The sequence below is a fragment of the Vicia villosa genome, unplaced genomic scaffold (assembly GCF_029867415.1).
Source record: "Vicia villosa cultivar HV-30 ecotype Madison, WI unplaced genomic scaffold, Vvil1.0 ctg.000048F_1_1, whole genome shotgun sequence".
In the NCBI taxonomy this organism is placed as follows: Eukaryota; Viridiplantae; Streptophyta; class Magnoliopsida; order Fabales; family Fabaceae; genus Vicia; species Vicia villosa.
This window is the reverse complement of record NW_026704980.1, coordinates 420,925-439,174: the sequence shown is the minus strand read 5'-3', so window position 1 is coordinate 439,174 and position 18,250 is coordinate 420,925. Positions and strand designations below refer to the sequence as shown.

At 34.9% G+C, this 18,250-nt stretch overlaps 1 protein-coding gene and 1 pseudogene across 1 annotated transcript; both read right to left on the bottom strand.

The window, feature by feature from the left end:
* Positions 1-7,981: 7,981 nt before the first annotated feature.
* LOC131623074 (uncharacterized) lies at positions 7,982-9,910 on the bottom strand (annotated as a pseudogene).
* Positions 9,911-10,755: 845 nt separating this feature from the next.
* LOC131622987 (protein DETOXIFICATION 35-like) lies at positions 10,756-14,602 on the bottom strand. Its single transcript, XM_058893991.1, has 6 exons — positions 14,195-14,602; positions 12,430-13,055; positions 12,020-12,315; positions 11,824-11,942; positions 11,655-11,741; positions 10,756-11,333 (listed from the first exon to the last, which is right to left on the bottom strand). The coding sequence occupies exons 1-6, from the start codon at positions 14,453-14,455 to the stop codon at positions 11,256-11,258; spliced, it is 1,467 nt and encodes a 488-aa protein (XP_058749974.1). The 5' UTR covers positions 14,456-14,602; the 3' UTR covers positions 10,756-11,255.
* Between the last annotated feature and the right edge of the window lie 3,648 nt (positions 14,603-18,250).

The window sequence follows — 18,250 nt, the reverse complement described above, 5'->3', positions numbered from 1 at the left end:
ACCATGGTGGTGAATTTTTTAACCATAAATTTTAAAATTTTTGCAAAAAAAGAAAAGAAAAGAATAATTCATAATTTCTCATGTTTGTACACTCCACAATAGAATGGCGTTGTGGAATATAATAGCGATTTTAGAAGAATTGACAAGGACCATAATAAGTGAGATAAGTCTACCAAAGCACTTTTCAGCGGATGAGAATACCACATGCCATGTCTTAAACAGGATGGTCATGAAAACTCGGTGTGAGCTACTTAAAGGTAAAAACCTAATATTTCCTATTTTTGCTTTTTCGGCTACAAATGTTTTATTTTAAATAACGGTCAAGACAAGTTAGAAAAGTTTGATGCTAAGGTTGATGAGAGGGTAATGTCATTTTTCATAGGAAGTTTAGATTTTTGACAGAAAAATACACTTTTGAGAGCTAAAAAACATAGTGGAGGCTTAAAGAGGCAGTGATTCCACAAATTTCTAGGTCGAAGCTTCACCATCACTTAATCATGTGTAAATGTAATTTCTATAATCCGTTCAATTTTTCGTACTTATAATTATTATTAGACAAAATGGTTAGTGTTAGGGATGAGCTCTAATAATTTAATAACCTTGTATTATGAATTAATCTTTGCAACTGAAAGTTTATTATGCATGTATGGTTTATTTTTAATCTGTGTTGAATGCTTTTACTGAATTGATCCCTAGTACTTGCTGTACGATTATTTGTTAGAAGGGAATTTGAACTTATAGTACTTTGATACAAAAATTCTTGCCATTTATCACCTTGGCCTAGTGTTAAAAATATGAAAAGATATTGTTCCTGTTAATCAAAATGCTTAGGTCTATCTGTAATTTACTAAGAGCACCTCCAATGGTGCAATCCATTTTTGGATTCATTGCGGGACCCATTAAACCACATCATCTTGAAGCAACTCACTCAATTTTCACTCCAATGATGCAACTCTAAAAAATCCATATTATGTCCCACATCTTTATTTTATATATTAATATTTTATTCATATTAAATTTTATTTAATTTAAAATAATAATTTAAATTATATAAATTTAAATTAATATAAAATAAATAAAATTAAAATTAAACATAAAATTAAAAATGATAATTAAAATTAATCTCAAATACATAACATATAATTAAAAACAATAAACATAAATAACATAATAGAATTACTCAAATCTAATTTTCATCATTCTCATGTCCAAAATGTTCCCAGCTCGACTAGATCTCCTTGAAGTTGGTGATTGTTAGGAGTAAATTAATGGTAAATTCATGTGTTAATAAAAGTGATTTAGTCTCCAAACCAATGCAAAATGTGATGAATCCATAGGTTTTTATGAAGAATTGAACTGAATAAGTTTAGTTCATGTGTAAAGCAAATCGAATCACTTGTGGGTGTTATTGTTGCAGGTTTTGAGCTGAATTGGAACTTAAGAAGAACATGAGGAGGATAGAGAGCTTGAAGTCTCAAAGGCAAAGGAAAAAGTTGGTTTTTGCAAAGTTCGCGCCGCGAGAGTTCTTCCTTGCGCCGCGAAAATATCTCTGTTTGAGGGGCGCGCCGCGCCAGCCCGTTGCCGCGCCGCGGCCTCAGCGTTAAAAGCCCAAAAATTCTGTTTAAAAGCCCTAGCTTCCAAGAGAAAAAGGGTGGTTAGAGAACTTTGTGGTGAGCGAAATTAGGAGAGCAATCTGATTCTGAAGTTGAGAACAACAATTGAAGGTGGATTCTTTACCAATTGAAGGCATTCCATTGATGAAGATGAATTCCTCCATTGATTCTTGTGTGTTCTTCATGTCTATGGAGAGCTAAATCCCTCTTGTTGAGTCTAAGGTAGTAGTTAACCTATGAATATACATTACCATTGATTAATTCCTGGGAACAATTGTTTGAATTCATTATCAATAAGAAACCTTACTTTTAATTTACATCATTGTTGAATCTTCGATCGAAAGAGAGGATTTTTACTTTTGCCCTAGGTTACTATATTGATCCAATTATAATTTGCAGAGATGGAATTGTGATTGGGTTTTCATAATTATCGTTCTTAATTACTATTATCGATATTGATATTTGGAGAGATCGAATCTCATACCGGTAAAAGTTTATCTAATTTGATTTGCAGACATGGAATCTTATTTGAGGATAAGTGAAGATAATGATTCAAAGGATTGTTCTATTGTGAATTAATTGATAATTGTATAGGATCAGGTTGATGAACCCTAAAGGCTCAACATCTTTCTTTATTTGTTAACACAAAATCCTTTACTTGCTTTTATTTTATTATTTGCTTTTGATATTATTAGAAGTATAAAACAAACCAAACTCAATTTTCCTAACTCAAAATAAACAACTATAGAACGGCAGTGATATTAACCAATCCCTGTGGATACGATATATTACCGAAAATATTTACCCACAAATACTTTCAACAAATTGGCGCCGTTGCCGGGGATTGGTGTCAATATTGCACGCATTGCAATAGTTCTTATTTTGAGTTTTAATTTTTATTTTCTCAATTTGGTTGTTTCACGTGTTTGCTAGTTTTTGCAGAAGATCATGTATGCGCAGCAAAGTTTCTAGCGATCAACTTCTTTTTGATCCCGAGATCGAAAGGACCGCTAGGAGGTTAAATAGCAAAGCACGAAGAAGAGCAAACATAGCAAAAGCAAGAGACAACGCAACCGCGACATCGTCACAACAACTTGAAACCATTGACGAGTCGCAAGAAGGATTCTTCTTTCACGAACTATTCACGGAGGAAGAACCGGAAGTTTTTATACAACCTACTGTTGTCAACATGGCTGCTAATGGTCCATGTGCTAATAGTCCAAGACTCAATCCTCAGTTCGCTAGAACTGCCGCCAACGGGCGACCGACAGAACTGAAGACCGGTATCATACAATTGATTTGTGCAAGTCCTTTCGCCGGATTGGACCATGAAGACCCGTACACGCATCTTACTCGATTCTATGAGTTAGCGGGTACTACGGGTGTCGCTCAAGCTGATGAGGAAGCATTATTTAAGAGGTTGTTCCCACACTCTTTGCTATCTAAGGCAAAAGATTGGTATCTGGATCAACCCGAAGCAGTGATGACTAATTGGAACACATTGGAAGAAAAATTTCTGGAAAGGTTTTACTCTCAAAACCGATTCTTTGAAGCAAAAACAGCAATAGCAGTATTTTCTCAAGGTAGTAATGAATCTTTAAATGAAGCATGGGAAAGGTATAAAGCTATGTTGAGAAAGTGCAAAGGACACGGTTTTTCAGACGTTGATCAAATCCATATGTTCCGTAACGGTCTCACAGCTACAAACAAGACACTTTTGGACGCCACAGCTGGTGGTTCTCTCATGTCCAAAACACCTGAAGAAGCTACTCACATAATAGAGCGAATGGCTCTAAATGATCGTCAAGGCAACCATGATCGAACGGTAAGAGATAAGAAACCCGGAGTGTTGGAGCTGAACAACAGTGATGCTCTACTTGCTCAGAATAAATTGCTAACTTCACAAGTGGAAATGTTGACACAACAAATGTCCAAACTACCACAACAACTTAAGGAGCTGAACGGGATATCCAATTCTTATCAGGTTGCGAAGTGTGAATTATGCAAGGGCAATCATCAAATAGGATTCTGTCCACCAGTCCTAGAAGAAGAAGTAAACTACATGAACAACACTCAAGGACCAAGGCAGAATCAATACCAAAATCAGCCATACCAACAAGGGTACCCACCGAGATATAACAACCAGGGATACCAACAAAGGCCACCAAATCAAGGGAATCAACAACAAGCATTTCAACCATACACTCAACCACCGCAACAGCAACAAGGAGGACAATCCAAGTTGGAAGAGACTGTGAATCAGTTCATTCAAACGTCAATGACAAATCAGAAGAACCAGGAAGCTGCAATTAAAAATCTGGAAACTCAAGTGGGTCAATTGGCTAAACAAATTGCAGCCACTCAGTCAAAGGCAGCATTCTCCGCCAACACTCAAGAGAATCCTAAAGAGCAGTGTAACGCAGTGGTAACGAGAACACGCCACCAAGGCGATGGCAATGAAGTTGAAATTAATGATACCGAAAAAGGAGATACTAATCATGCTGCAGAAGATGAGGAGAATGATAATATAGTGAGTACCATGAACAAAGAGGCTGAAAGAGACATAAAGGAGAAAAGAAAAAGTGGCAAGAAAACGAAGGTAGATCATGCGATACCCAGCCAACATTTACCATACCCCCACGCTCCGTCAAAGTCAGACAATGCCAGGCAATATAACAGGTTTATGAGCATCTTCAAGCAACTCCATATAAACATACCGTTGGCTGAAGCATTAGAGCAAATGCCCAAATACGCAAAGTTTATGAAGAACATGCTCACAAAGAAAAAGAGATGCACTGACGAAAAAACTGTGGTGCTTGATGCTCAATGTAGTGCTATAATCCAAAGAATGAATCTAAAGAAGGAATCTGACCCGGGGCGAGTAACATTACCACTAAATATTGGAGGTAATTTCACTAGTGATGGGTTGGTTGATCTGGGGTCGAGCATCAATTTAATCCCCTTATCCATTGTCAAGAAATTAGGGAATGTTATGATGAAATCTACCAATATGACCTTACAATTGGCCGACAAATCAATCACTTCACCTCATGGAGTAATTCAAGATTTGCTAATCAAGGTAGACAAGTTCTTTTTCCCAGTAGACTTTGTGGTCGTTGACATGGAAGAAGATAAGGAGGTACCTGTGATTCTGGGAAGACCATTCATGAAAACCGCTCGAATGATGATTGATCTGGATGAAGGGATCATGAAAATAAGGGTGCAAGATGAAGAGGAAAAATTCACTTTGTTCGAGACCAAGAAACATCTCAAGAACAAAAGTGATATCTTCCAAATCAATACAACTAAGGGAGCAGACAAACGAGATGAAATTCGAAAGCCGAGTTACTTCCAAGTTGGACAAGAGGTACTCCTGTACAACTCAAAACTAAGGTGTCTCTCAGGTAAAGCAACAAAATGGTCTGGACCACTGATAATAAAAGGTATCTGTGATCACGGTGCTATTATAGTAGAGAACCCGCGGACAAAAGAAAAGAGAACCGTCAATGAAAAACGGTTAAAAGATTACTTTGGGGGAGTGGAACAATATGTCCCATTCCTAGAACCATGAAAGCCTGACCGTCGAGCCATGCGACGTTAAACGAAGCACTTCGTGGGAGGTAACCCACACTTCTAATGTTTTATTTTGTTTTGTTTATTTTTATTTCAGGAAATAATAAGGGAACCTTTCTGGTGAAAGCTAGGAAGAGGCAATTGATATTGCAATTCCCTCTGTGAGTCAACCCTCTCGGGCTTGTTACGAAACATTGAGGTCAATGTTTAGTTCAAGTTTGGGGGTGGATTTACTCTTTTGCATTTTTCAATTTTATGCTTTTATGTTTGTTATTTGCTCCCAGTTAGAGTAAGTAGTCCCATAACAAAACGAGAATCTCAAGCGAAGTATCAACAATGAAGCAACATGTATGAAAGTGGTAGTAAGTGAATGTTCAATTTTTTTTCAGTTTTCACTTTCTTTTTCAATAAGAAACAAAGCAGGTATGGATCTTCAAACTCAAACTCTTAATGTGTGCAATGAAACTTAAGGTGTTAGTAAATACTGTCAGAAGTTCTTTATGGTACATTGTTTATTGGATCAGCTTAGCCTTAACCATTGTGAGGAAAGCTTTCCATTGTTTACCATATGCAGGAGACCATCAATTATTTTGACGTGTTTGTATCATGCTAAACCGGTTGTTGCATCGTCTGTGGAAATCTGTGAAAGTGATTTAGGCAATTGTTTGAATCTGAGAGTTCTTTTAGCCTATTCTAAACATGCAACTTAATTTCTTCTGTGAGAGTGTGATCTTTTGCTAACCATTCTTTGAGCCTGAGGTCAAGATAAGCATCATAATATGCACCTAGGAAAATACCTGGTGAGTTTTGATCTCAATAAAAAGTTTTGTTCTGGACCATCAACCATAAAATTTGGTGATGTGTTTTCTCTTTGACCTTTTTAGAAAGTAGGGGAGCATTCATATAATCTGAATACAGGTTGATCTCCAAGTTGGGGAGAGTCACATTCAAAAGAAGAGTGAGTACTTATGGTAATCGGTGAAAGATAAAAGAAGTCGTAGCTTGAAAAAAAAGAGAAGTAACAACGCTTGAATATAAAGATTGTTGAAAAAAAAAGTGAAAAAGAAGAATCAAGCTACGAATGAATGAAAAAAGATGGACAGGTAAAGGAATTAAAGTTATAGAGAAGAAGGAATGAGTTATGATTTGGATGCTTCCCTATATTAGGAACAACCCTTGATTATCTTCTTTTCTTTGAATCTAAACCGCATTACAACCCTAGAAAGACCTTCTGATTCTCAGATTCCACAGTACTTGATGCTAACAATTCGGTGAACGTATGATATGGATCTTTGTTGATTTAATTGTGTGGATGAGTGTTTAACCCCTCTTTTATTCATCATACTTTTTGATGAGAGTGATTAGTGCTGATTCAATTACAATTGTGTAGTGTTTTGAACTTCTGGAGGTAAGTTGCTTTCAAAGTTTGTTTCATGTGTATATTCTGAGTTTGCTGGTAGAAGAGGAGTATTTGACTTAGTTACTAGATTGAACCACTTGAGAAAAACTTTTTGAAAAACTTGTTGCATGATTGTCGGTAAACTTTGCTGGAGGTAAGTAATTTTGTTTAGGGACAAACAAAACTCTAAGTTGGGGAGAGTTTGTTAGGAGTAAATTAATGGTAAATTCATGTGTTAATAAAAGTGATTTAGTCTCCAAACCAATGCAAAATGTGATGAATCCATAGGTTTTTATGAAGAATTGAACTGAATAAGTTTAGTTCATGTGTAAAGCAAATCGAATCACTTGTGGGTGTTATTGTTGCAGGTTTTGAGCTGAATTGGAACTTAAGAAGAACATGAGGAGGATAGAGAGCTTGAAGTCTCAAAGGCAAAGGAAAAAGTTGGTTTTTGCAAAGTTCGCGCCGCGAGAGTTCTTCCTTGCGCCGCGAAAATATCTCTGTTTGAGGGGCGCGCCGCGCCAGCCCGTTGCCGCGCCGCGGCCTCAGCGTTAAAAGCCCAAAAATTCTGTTTAAAAGCCCTAGCTTCCAAGAGAAAAAGGGTGGTTAGAGAACTTTGTGGTGAGCGAAATTAGGAGAGCAATCTGATTCTGAAGTTGAGAACAACAATTGAAGGTGGATTCTTTACCAATTGAAGGCATTCCATTGATGAAGATGAATTCCTCCATTGATTCTTGTGTGTTCTTCATGTCTATGGAGAGCTAAATCCCTCTTGTTGAGTCTAAGGTAGTAGTTAACCTATGAATATACATTACCATTGATTAATTCCTGGGAACAATTGTTTGAATTCATTATCAATAAGAAACCTTACTTTTAATTTACATCATTGTTGAATCTTCGATCGAAAGAGAGGATTTTTACTTTTGCCCTAGGTTACTATATTGATCCAATTATAATTTGCAGAGATGGAATTGTGATTGGGTTTTCATAATTATCGTTCTTAATTACTATTATCGATATTGATATTTGGAGAGATCGAATCTCATACCGGTAAAAGTTTATCTAATTTGATTTGCAGACATGGAATCTTATTTGAGGATAAGTGAAGATAATGATTCAAAGGATTGTTCTATTGTGAATTAATTGATAATTGTATAGGATCAGGTTGATGAACCCTAAAGGCTCAACATCTTTCTTTATTTGTTAACACAAAATCCTTTACTTGCTTTTATTTTATTATTTGCTTTTGATATTATTAGAAGTATAAAACAAACCAAACTCAATTTTCCTAACTCAAAATAAACAACTATAGAACGGCAGTGATATTAACCAATCCCTGTGGATACGATATATTACCGAAAATATTTACCCACAAATACTTTCAACAGTGATGAACTTATTTTTCACGAAGACTTGCTCTTCTTTGTAGTCTTGTTGTAAGATTCGGACGAGGACCGTTAATTGTTTCGGTTGTTGAGTACGTGTCATCTACATTATCATAAGAGTAATCAAAATCACCTCCATATGTGTGTCGGTCGTCTTCAACAATCATGTTGTGCAATATGATGCAAGCATATATGGTATGCTTGAGGGTTTCCATATGCCAGGCACGCGCTGGGCCACGTATAATTGCAAATCGAGATTGGAGCACTCTAAATGCCCACTCCACATCCTTTCTAGCTGATTCTTGATGTTAAGCAAATAGTGTCCTCTTTTCTCCCTGCGGCATTGAAATGGTCTTGACAAATGTAGCCCACTCAGGATATATACCATCCGCTAAATAATACCCCATATTATATGACGTTCCATTGATTGTATAGTTCATAGTAGGAGCATGTCCTTCCAAAATATCGTTAAACACATTGGATTGATTTAGCACATTAATGTCATTGTTTGAACCTGCAATACCAAAAAATGCATGCCAAATCCATAAGTCTTGTGATGCCACTGCTTCAAGCATGATTGTGGGCTTACCATGATCACCTCGACAAAATTGTCCTTTCCATGCAACAGGACAATTTTTCCATTTCCAGTGCATACAATCAATGGAACCCAACATACCTGGAAAGCCACGTGACTCTCCCATTTGTAAAAGATGTTCAACATCTGTGTTGTTAGGCTTTCTCAAATACTGTGCCCTTCTTCACGACTTCGATCAATCAATGTTCTTTTCTTTGGCCTAGAGGAACTTCCAGATTGATGTTCCTTCTCGAGCATTGACTTTAGTACTAATGACCATTTTACATTGGTGTTGATACATAACAAGTACTACAACTTTTTATCACGACTAAAGTCCATATTTTGCTCTCAGCTTATTACAATATTTTTCATGAATATCTCGTTGACTATCATTCATTGTAGAAGTGTCTTTCAAGAGTAATTGCATTGCCTTAAACTCCATCTCGTCCTCCCTACACTGAGCCAGTCTTTCCATTGTTGCTATTCTTTTATTCCATGTATCTTGCACAACATTAGAAGGGGATTCAAATGCATTTGCCTTATTCTTTGCCTTACTCTTCCTTTTTTCCGCTTGTTTCCCCATTGGACGCTCCATTGGTGACGATGAGTTATATTCATAACTTGATGAGTGTGCCCCACTAGCAGAACTCTTTGTTCTTTTTGAAGAATTTTCAGTTGATACTCCCATCCATTTAGGTTCATCTTTTAACATACGCCACACATACTCAAGATTAAATGCTATTCCTTCATCTTGAAGAAAAAAAGCACGTGCATTAGCCAAAATATCTTTTTCTGATTGACCACTTTTTTTACCATTAACAGCTTGTTTGTAACACCCAACAAAATTTTGAACAAAGCCATTTATTCGATGCCATCGGCATTTTAATTGGCCTTGTAGCTTTTCTCGCAACTGCCCACGATATTGATTATAGTTATCGGTGATTCTTAACCAAAAACCTTTGGCTTTTTGATCAACTCCCACAATAGGATCCTTTGAAACATTAAGCCATGATTGCATAAGAAGTATATCCTCTTCCCTCGTGAATACCTCTCGAGTTTTCTTTTTAACGGAATGCCTTTGTTCTTTTTCAACGGTAGTATTTTCAATACCAACTTGAGTTAAAAATTGTGGAACTTGGCGTTCGGACATAAATCCAACCGGTGTTTCGGGTTCATGACGAGAAAAATTCACTCCATGAGTATTTACTTGAGGTGGAAAATACATATTTGGGTTGTTTGGTGACGGAAAAATTGCGGTAGAATTTGTTGCCGGTGAGGGAAATTGAGAATTTTGAGGGTTAGGATTTTGATAATTTTGCATGAAATGGAACATAGATTGTTGAAAATTATATTGATTAGGGTCCATTTGACCTTAACAATAATAATTTGAAGTAAGAAGATGAAATTTTAGATAAAATATAATCAAAATTGAAAGCTAATGAGATAAATTGTGAGTGAAAATTTTTAACTTGACATATTTATAGACAAATCAATTAGGTAAAAAAAAAAATAAAAAAAAATAAAAGAGCCGTTGCAAATCAATCATGTAAAAAAAAAAAAGGAAAAGAGACGTTGCTTTTTGAACGGCTAGTAGCTTTAATATTATTTTAATCAATGCAGCGATAGCATTGCATTCACCCGTTGTCCAGCCTTGAGAACTCCAGCGGTTCAAAATTTCAAAGCTCCCAACTCCAGCTGGCAAACCAATGAAAGAAACCAGCGTTGGAGTTACTCTAATGGCCTTAGGCGTTAATTTAGGACTAAAGTTCTATTCTCTAGAGAATTACAGATAGATAATATGGGGGATCCGTAGCCATACCAGATAATAGATTTCAACAGCAAGGTTGATTTATGATAGTGATACTAAGGTGAAGTAAAATCAGTCTCATTCCTGACATATTTTGATATCATATTAAATTTAACATCAATTAATTTTAGTGTCTAGTATAGATATTCTACCAACCAAATTATACCCCTTTGTTAAACAAAATCATGAAATTAAATTCAATAATGTTAGCATTCTTTGGAATTAGAACTATTGATGGATGATCTGACAAGTGTACCAATTCGCTCGCTGCAAGTGATGACATTGCGAGTATCAGAGAAAATCGAACATGAATATTGAAATTAATGTTGAGTTTAGTTTTATACTTGTTGAACAAAAAGGTTTTGTTATGTTTGTTTATATGTTTGAATGGCGATAAATCAGTTTCACTAGGTAAGGCACAAATCAGTTTCAATTGATGATCAATCAATAAACAGTATTACAAGCAAATACTAGATAAATGACAAAAGACAACCAATTAACAACTACAAGAACTCATCCCTTACAAGTGGTAATTTAACTACTCAGAGAGAAATTAAACAATAACAGAATTTACAAAAACAATTCTTAAAGGATGAAACTTCAATGGTAGGAAATTGTTACTAACTCCAGAAAGCTGGAAAATAATTTCTTTATCTAAAATTTATAATACTTATGTTTTTCCTAGATTTTAGTTTAAATCTACGTTAATTAATGTGCATTCGCATTTCATCCGTAAGCTAATGAATTGTCATTCATGCTTTGCGTTGACGTGGAAGACACGTTATAACTTGGTGCACGGCGTGTTTTATTTGTGAGCACGCCACGATATTTGTGAGCGCGCTGTAGAAAATGTATGTGCAATACACAAGATTTGCAACTCAACATTTATAACTCTATTCATTTGTCAGACACCATTTTCTATCACATCCTTTTGAAGTTTGGTAGAGTTCCAAATTCCCATGCGAGTAGCTGTATTCTCTACCTGCAATTATATCTCATAAATCACCTTAGAAAATGTTAAAAAATATTTTAGGATAGGGAAATTCAAGTGTTTACTACTATATGATTTTAATATGTGGATCTAAAAGATCACATTATCATTCCATGATTTAAATTAAAGTAAGTTTTGGTTATGATTTAAATAAGTAGTGTGTACACTCTCTGGACTGTCTTGGTTTAGCATCCATGTATTTTGATACGGTTTTTATTTGTTCGTTTTCAATAGTTTTTTTGTCACATAAATAATTAAGATATTTCACATGTTTCAAAAATGTCTAGACAAATTAACAAAGTCCTATATTACCTCCTTGCTCCAGTTGGTCTTACAAATAATGAATATGAGCACGAAAATCTGGAGAATACTGCCACACATTGTGCCTCCCCATAGACCCTATACCACAAATATTCATGCAAATCATATAATAGACAAGTTTATTGAAGATAGATTTTCTAGAACAAGAATAGTGTTATACCTTGACCCCTAAATGCTGGTGGAAACCAAGAAAAATTCCAACGGGGAGTCCAACAATGTAATAACATGCCAAGTTTATGTAACCAACCATAACTTGCCATCCACATCCAGTTACAACACCTATATAAAATCTCCTCAAAATTACTATAAGCTATTAAAATGTAACTTTTTCTATTCATAAAAGCAAGAAATATCACCTGATATAGTTTGTGAAACACTATGGAGAACCATGGAAATACCAAGAAGGTATGCTAATTCACTCGAAGCATGTATAATATCCTTACTGTTGGTAAAGATAATGGCAAATTTGTTTTTACTTAAGAAAATCACAATCATGAAAATGATTCCAATGAGAAGAGACTCAAACATTGTCACCAAGAAGGAGTATTTGGCTGCTCTTGGATGCGACATTCCAAGTGTATTAGACACACGAACACTCAGTGCTGTGCTGACTCCAAGAAACAGCATGGTTTTCCAACTTTGAATATTAAGGCTAAAAATCATACAAGTGTTATAATATCGTACAAGTGTTGGACATCGATGCGCGAAAGACACCGAGACACGCCTAAATCAATAAAAACATTTGATTTTAATCACAATTACTTACCAAATTGAAAAGGAACCAATAGCAATGACAGGATTATCAAGATGACCAGCAAGTAGCATAATGCAAGCAGAATACCATTGTTCTAAACAGATCATTACAGATGAACCAATACTTAGTTTGGCAAATTCCCATAAATCCTTAAAAGCCATCCAAGATAATCCATTCCATCCTTCTTTACACCAACCAATGGTATAAATCACCAATGCAACAGAAAATACCCATCCTGTTATATTACTTGCCATTGCTAAGCCAATTATTCCCCAATCAAATACATGGGTGAAGATGTAAAGTAAACCATTATGTATGAGTAATGTCATGATTGCTATGTACATAATAACATTAACTTTACTTTGTGCTTGAAGAAATTTCTTGATCGGTAGATTGATAGCATAGGAAAACATGTAGGGAATTACTAGAATAGCATATTTGCCAGCTAGATCAGCTATTTTTTGTTCTTGGCCAAGAAATTTTAAGATTGGAGTTGCATATATATGAATAGGCAAGAGGAATATGCATGTGGTTAAGAGTATAATCCATGATCTTTGAACATAAATACCAGCATTTTGAAATTGTCCAGCACCATAAGCTTGCCCACATACTGTTGCTAATGCTGTTGACATACCAAACTGCAATTTTACATGTGAAATTTAGTTCATCGTGACGAATTGTGGAAATGCCTAGTACAAACTATCTTATAGAAGCTATGTAGCAATGACACTTATGATTAATTTTAATTTATTTATTTTTCAAATTATGTTTGGTGCTTCCTTGTCGGTGTCGTATTCGGAGTGTCCGTGCTTCATAGGATAGAAGTAATTATCTCATATATTACTTATCGCTCTTAGTCTAGTAAATCCTATTACTAGCTCTAACTACCTACTAATTTTTTTAACAAACTCCAACAAACAACTAGTTAATTATATCTTTGGCCTATGTTTCTAGTGTATCTTCATTACTTGCCTTACAAGTAACTAAATCTTTGTTGCTTGGTTCAGAAGCAGCTGAATCATTTTGTAATAGCATCCAATATTCTTGATGGAGATAATAATTTCTTATTCCACACTGTAAATCAATACTTTTGAAATCATCAGGTTAAAAGTTCAAATTTTCGACAACAAAAAAGCCTTAAAAATCCCGATTTCAAATTCAACGGACCAACACTTAATATCCTATGTAAATCATCTTGATTTAAAAATTGCAATTCCTAAAAACTCTCTTATAGATGTTATGATCCACCATTTAGAAATTAGAGCCCAAATGTTCACTAAACTATCTTGGCGTAAAGGGACACACATCAAAAGTGTCACAGTTGTCCATAATCACCCGGGGCATGGAGACTCTTTTCCACACCATTTAAGATTTAAATTCTAAATATCATTAAGAATCTTGATGGCCATTCGTTCTCCCTATATGCAAGATTGGGGGAATGTCACAAACATTACTACTACTTTTGTTTCTTTTAACAAGTCAATCAATTAATTCTATTACTTTTGATATAGTTATATTATATTTTTCTATAATATTCTTAACTATTTATTATTTAATTTCATTTATTCCACTCTTTGCAAATAAATAATCACATGCATTTATTACCAAATCTATAATTAATACTACATTAAACTTTGAAAATCACAATCAAAAAAGAAAAAAGAAAATGCATGTCAGGGAAGGAATTAAAAAGGACATTGTATAAAGTTAGAAAAATATCTAAAAGTAGGTTTTAATTCCTAAAAATAATTCAGAGTTCTTGAATATATTGACTAACCAGCAAGGAGTAATAGATAGAAGTGATGACACTTAGATAAAGAGAGACAGAAGAGAGCTCAATGTCTCCAAGATGACCAGCATAGATTGAAGTTGAAGTGTAATTAAGATACTGAAAAAGTGAACACAAAGCCACTGGAACTGCTATCCTCCATATCTTCACTGTCTCATTCCATATCACATATTTAACATCCTTCAACCTTTTCACTGCCAAATAATCACTTTCTGATGTTAAGTTTTTCTTCACCAAAGGTGTTTCCATTTCAATGAGAATCAATTTCTTACTTTGTCACACTCAAATTGAAAAGCATAGAGCAGTATATGCTATATACTTTGGGAATTGTAATTAATAGCCTTTTGTTACACCGCTGGATACCATAAAGATAAAGTTGCAACAACCAAACTGTTGTCCTTTTGAAAATGAAGTATGATGGATATGTGCCTCATGTTTTGGTGAAGTATCTGTTGAGAAGTCCCACATTAATAAATGTGATTTCAGAATTTGTTTGAATGAAAATTATTAGAATTTTAAAGAAGTGTGTTGAGAAGTTGATAAAGATATAAATATTCAGTCTCTGACTCACCATGTTTTTTAAATGTATATTTTGTTGTGCGATGAAGATGAAAATTGATTTTGGTTTAGATTTAAACTGATTTGGAATGGGACAGAATGGAGTGGAATGAAATCAAATAATATTATGTTTTATTGTTTGGATTGGTAAAAAGATTTTGGAATGGAGTGGAACATCCGATCCTTCAATTTTCATTTCATTTAATTTGGAGTGTATGCAATGGAATGAACTAATTTATTTTGTTCCATTCCGTCAAATTATAAAAAATACACAAACGATAGAATATAATCAATATTCCATTCCGCCGTGCTCCATTCCATTTCATCATGTTACATTCCGCTCCGCTCCGTTCTATTCCTTCAATCCAAACATAGCCTAAGTCTCACATTTATTAAAAATAAAAAAAAATGTTGAATACATTTATTAAAAATAAAAAAAATGTTGGATATATATAACTTCAATAATTTTAGTTACTTTAAAGATGAATAAAAAATCAATACTTTCATTATTTTAAGATTTTTGTTGGATATATGGTGTCAATATTTTTTTTCTTCCGGCTTCACGAACTCTTCAATAAATGATATCAAAGTAATAGTTCAGTTTGATGGGAAAACGGATGTTGGATCCTTTTATAGGATGTAAAAAACTCTTGTTTGTAAGGGAGATTGTTGTAATTCAATGTGAGTGATTAAGTCTCATATCGACTAAGAATCGGTAGAGTGTTGATACTTTAAGGTCTTGCATGAATATGTAGTGTCAATGTCTCTTAGATCATGAAAGTTTAACTCATTTGCACTTTTAGCGCTCTCCACACTCCCAACAAGTGGTACTAGACCCATGGTCAAATTCATTTAGGGAGGGAAAGTGGGATCCTAATATGGATCAAGATTACTTATGTGGGTGATTCACACTTGTGGAGGATGTTGACTAAAAATGGAAGAAATGTTAGATATTTTTGTGAAATCAATATAAAGAACAAAGTATAATAGGTTTCTTTTCTTGGAAAGAAACCCACAAGGATAGGAAAGATGAAAGCAAGAACACAATGAAATTGGTTATAAATTGCTATTCTTTACTTTCTCTTTGAAACAAGGTTATACAAGTGTTATAGAATAATAAATAACCTCTCTAACCCTAATTAGGATTTGTAGTGTGCAATGATGAGAGACTAGTATGATATTTATAAGAAAACTAACACACTAAATTAACGGGAATTTACACAAGCTAACTTAGGGAGCAAGCTAACTTAAATAATTGGGCTTAACAAACATGCCCAATTCGACATGCTAACAATCCTAGCATTTCGACTACTGCATACTTGAGCATACTTCGACTACAGCATTATAAGCATTCGACTAATGTATGTGATCAGACTTCGACGACATGCTAATTAAGATCCTCTCGAATTGTCAAACTAAGAAGCTACCCTTTGACCATACTAGAGTTCAATCAAATATATCACAAATCTCCACCTTGGAACAAACTCTATAACATCAAGGGAACAAACTAGCTTTCTTCCTGAAGCTTTATCAACTGCATACAGTGGAAAAACGTGCAACTTGTCAAGGTCTTGGTGATTATATCAACAACATTTTGATATGTCGAAACCTTAAGCACTTGGACTTCTCCACGCTCGATTACCCCTCTAACGAAATGTGTAACACTCCGAAATTTAGATTTAATTGTTCAATCTATAATTTAGTTGTTTTGGTGTGATTATATGATTGATATGGAGTACCTGAGAATATATGTGATGTTTATGTTGATGCATGTGGGGTAGTGTGAATTAAAGTGTTGGTTAGAATAATATAAATAATCGGAGTTTCTAACTATACATTATTATTTAATTAAATTAATAATATAAGGATGAGATAAATAATTTGGGGAAGTAAGTGAGGGCATAATAGGAAGATCATATTAGGGGTCCTTAGGTTAACTGAGTAAAAAGGGAAGAGAGAAAGAAATATTCATTCAATCGTGAAAATTTGGGAGAAGCGTGAGAGAGAGAGAGAGAGTTAGGGAAATAAGAGGAGAAAGGAGAACCAACAGTGGAACTTGGAACAAGAATCAAAGTTAGCTATAATCTAAGGTATGATGAGTTATCCCGATTCTTATAATTGATCTAAGGTTTAGATAATTGTCGGTTGGGTTTGTGTGGTGAGGTTTTGTGATGAATTGGATATTTATGATGAAATTATGAAGAATGATGTTTGGATTTGTGTTGTTGTATGAATAATGATGTTAATCTTTGGGGTGGGTGGGGTAGCTTAACTGGCACTTGCTAGTTGAGTTAAGGGTGTTGTTGATCCAGGGTTCAATGTAACATCCGTAATTTTCCTTAAATTAATTTAATTAGAATTTAAATTATTTTATTGGAATTATTTGGCATTTCTCTGAAAATTATGGGAAATAATAGAATTGGGCCGAGGTAGTGTTTAGTAAAAGGAGGGGTGTTAGTCATGAGGCCTTTTACTAAAATTATGTTGTTTTTCATAAAAGAAGGAAAAGAGGAAAATTGGAAATAGAACGAGAAAAGAGCAAAAGAGGAGAAGAGAGCAAGAACGTGAAAGTGCAGAAGTAGAGAAAGAGGAAGAATTCAAAATTTTGGCTAAGGTAAGGGGGACTTATCTGATTAGCATCTATTATCGGGTTAGGGGTTAATAGCATAGAATAGATGTGGAATTCGTATCAATTGAGTCATATGATAGGTTTAGGGATTGAGTCAAATTGTGTGATGTTTGCTCCTTTTGTTGAATCCATGATGTGTGATGTTATGGTCTTAGTTGATGCTTAATTAGTGTATTCTGATGTGCATTTTGTGTTGTATGTGTGATCCATTTCCTGAAATTCGTGCTGGTATGATTTGAGGGCAATTGGGATGTGTAGAATACTGTTTTTCTGCGATTTGGGATTCTGAAATTTACCGGTTGGCGCCGCGTCCCAGGGTTGGCGCCGCGAACGACTGGGCAGAAAGCCAGGAAGTTTTGACACGCTCAGTTCGCGTCGCGTCCCAGTGTTGGCGCCGCGAAGGCGTACCTTCTTCTCGTTTCACGCCGCGAGCATATGTTTGCGCCGCGAACTGCTTGGCAGAGAGCCAAGGATTCTTGAGACGCTCAGTTGGCGCCACGAACCAAGTTGGCGCCGCGTGCTGTTAGCGATAGAACCTTTTAAAAAAGTTTAAAGATGCATAACTTTCTATCCGTGTGTCCGTTTGATGTGCCGTTTCGAGCTAAACGAACCTTATAAAATAATCCGTTTGATGATTAATGATGTGATTGTGATTGAATGATGCATATATATATATATATATATATATATATATATATATATATATATATATATATATATATATATATATATAAAACATGCTTGATGATGATGGTAGGTATGATGAAATGAGTATTTTGATGATGTTACTCATTAGACTTGACGATGGTATAAGTATGTTCATGTATGTTGCATTCATTCATATTCATTGGTGATGT

Bases quoted from the DNA above. Each gene is read 5' to 3' on its own strand.
- LOC131622987 (XM_058893991.1), bottom strand. From the start codon at position 14,455: ATGGAAACACCTTTGGTGAAGAAAAACTTAACATCAGAAAGTGATTAT. The intron at 13,056-14,194 runs GTTAGTCAATAT...GTAAAATTGCAG, and splicing joins CTATCTATTACTCCTTGCTG to TTTGGTATGTCAACAGCATT. The intron at 11,943-12,019 runs GTGATATTTCTT...GATTTTATATAG, and splicing joins TGTTTCACAAACTATATCAG to GTGTTGTAACTGGATGTGGA.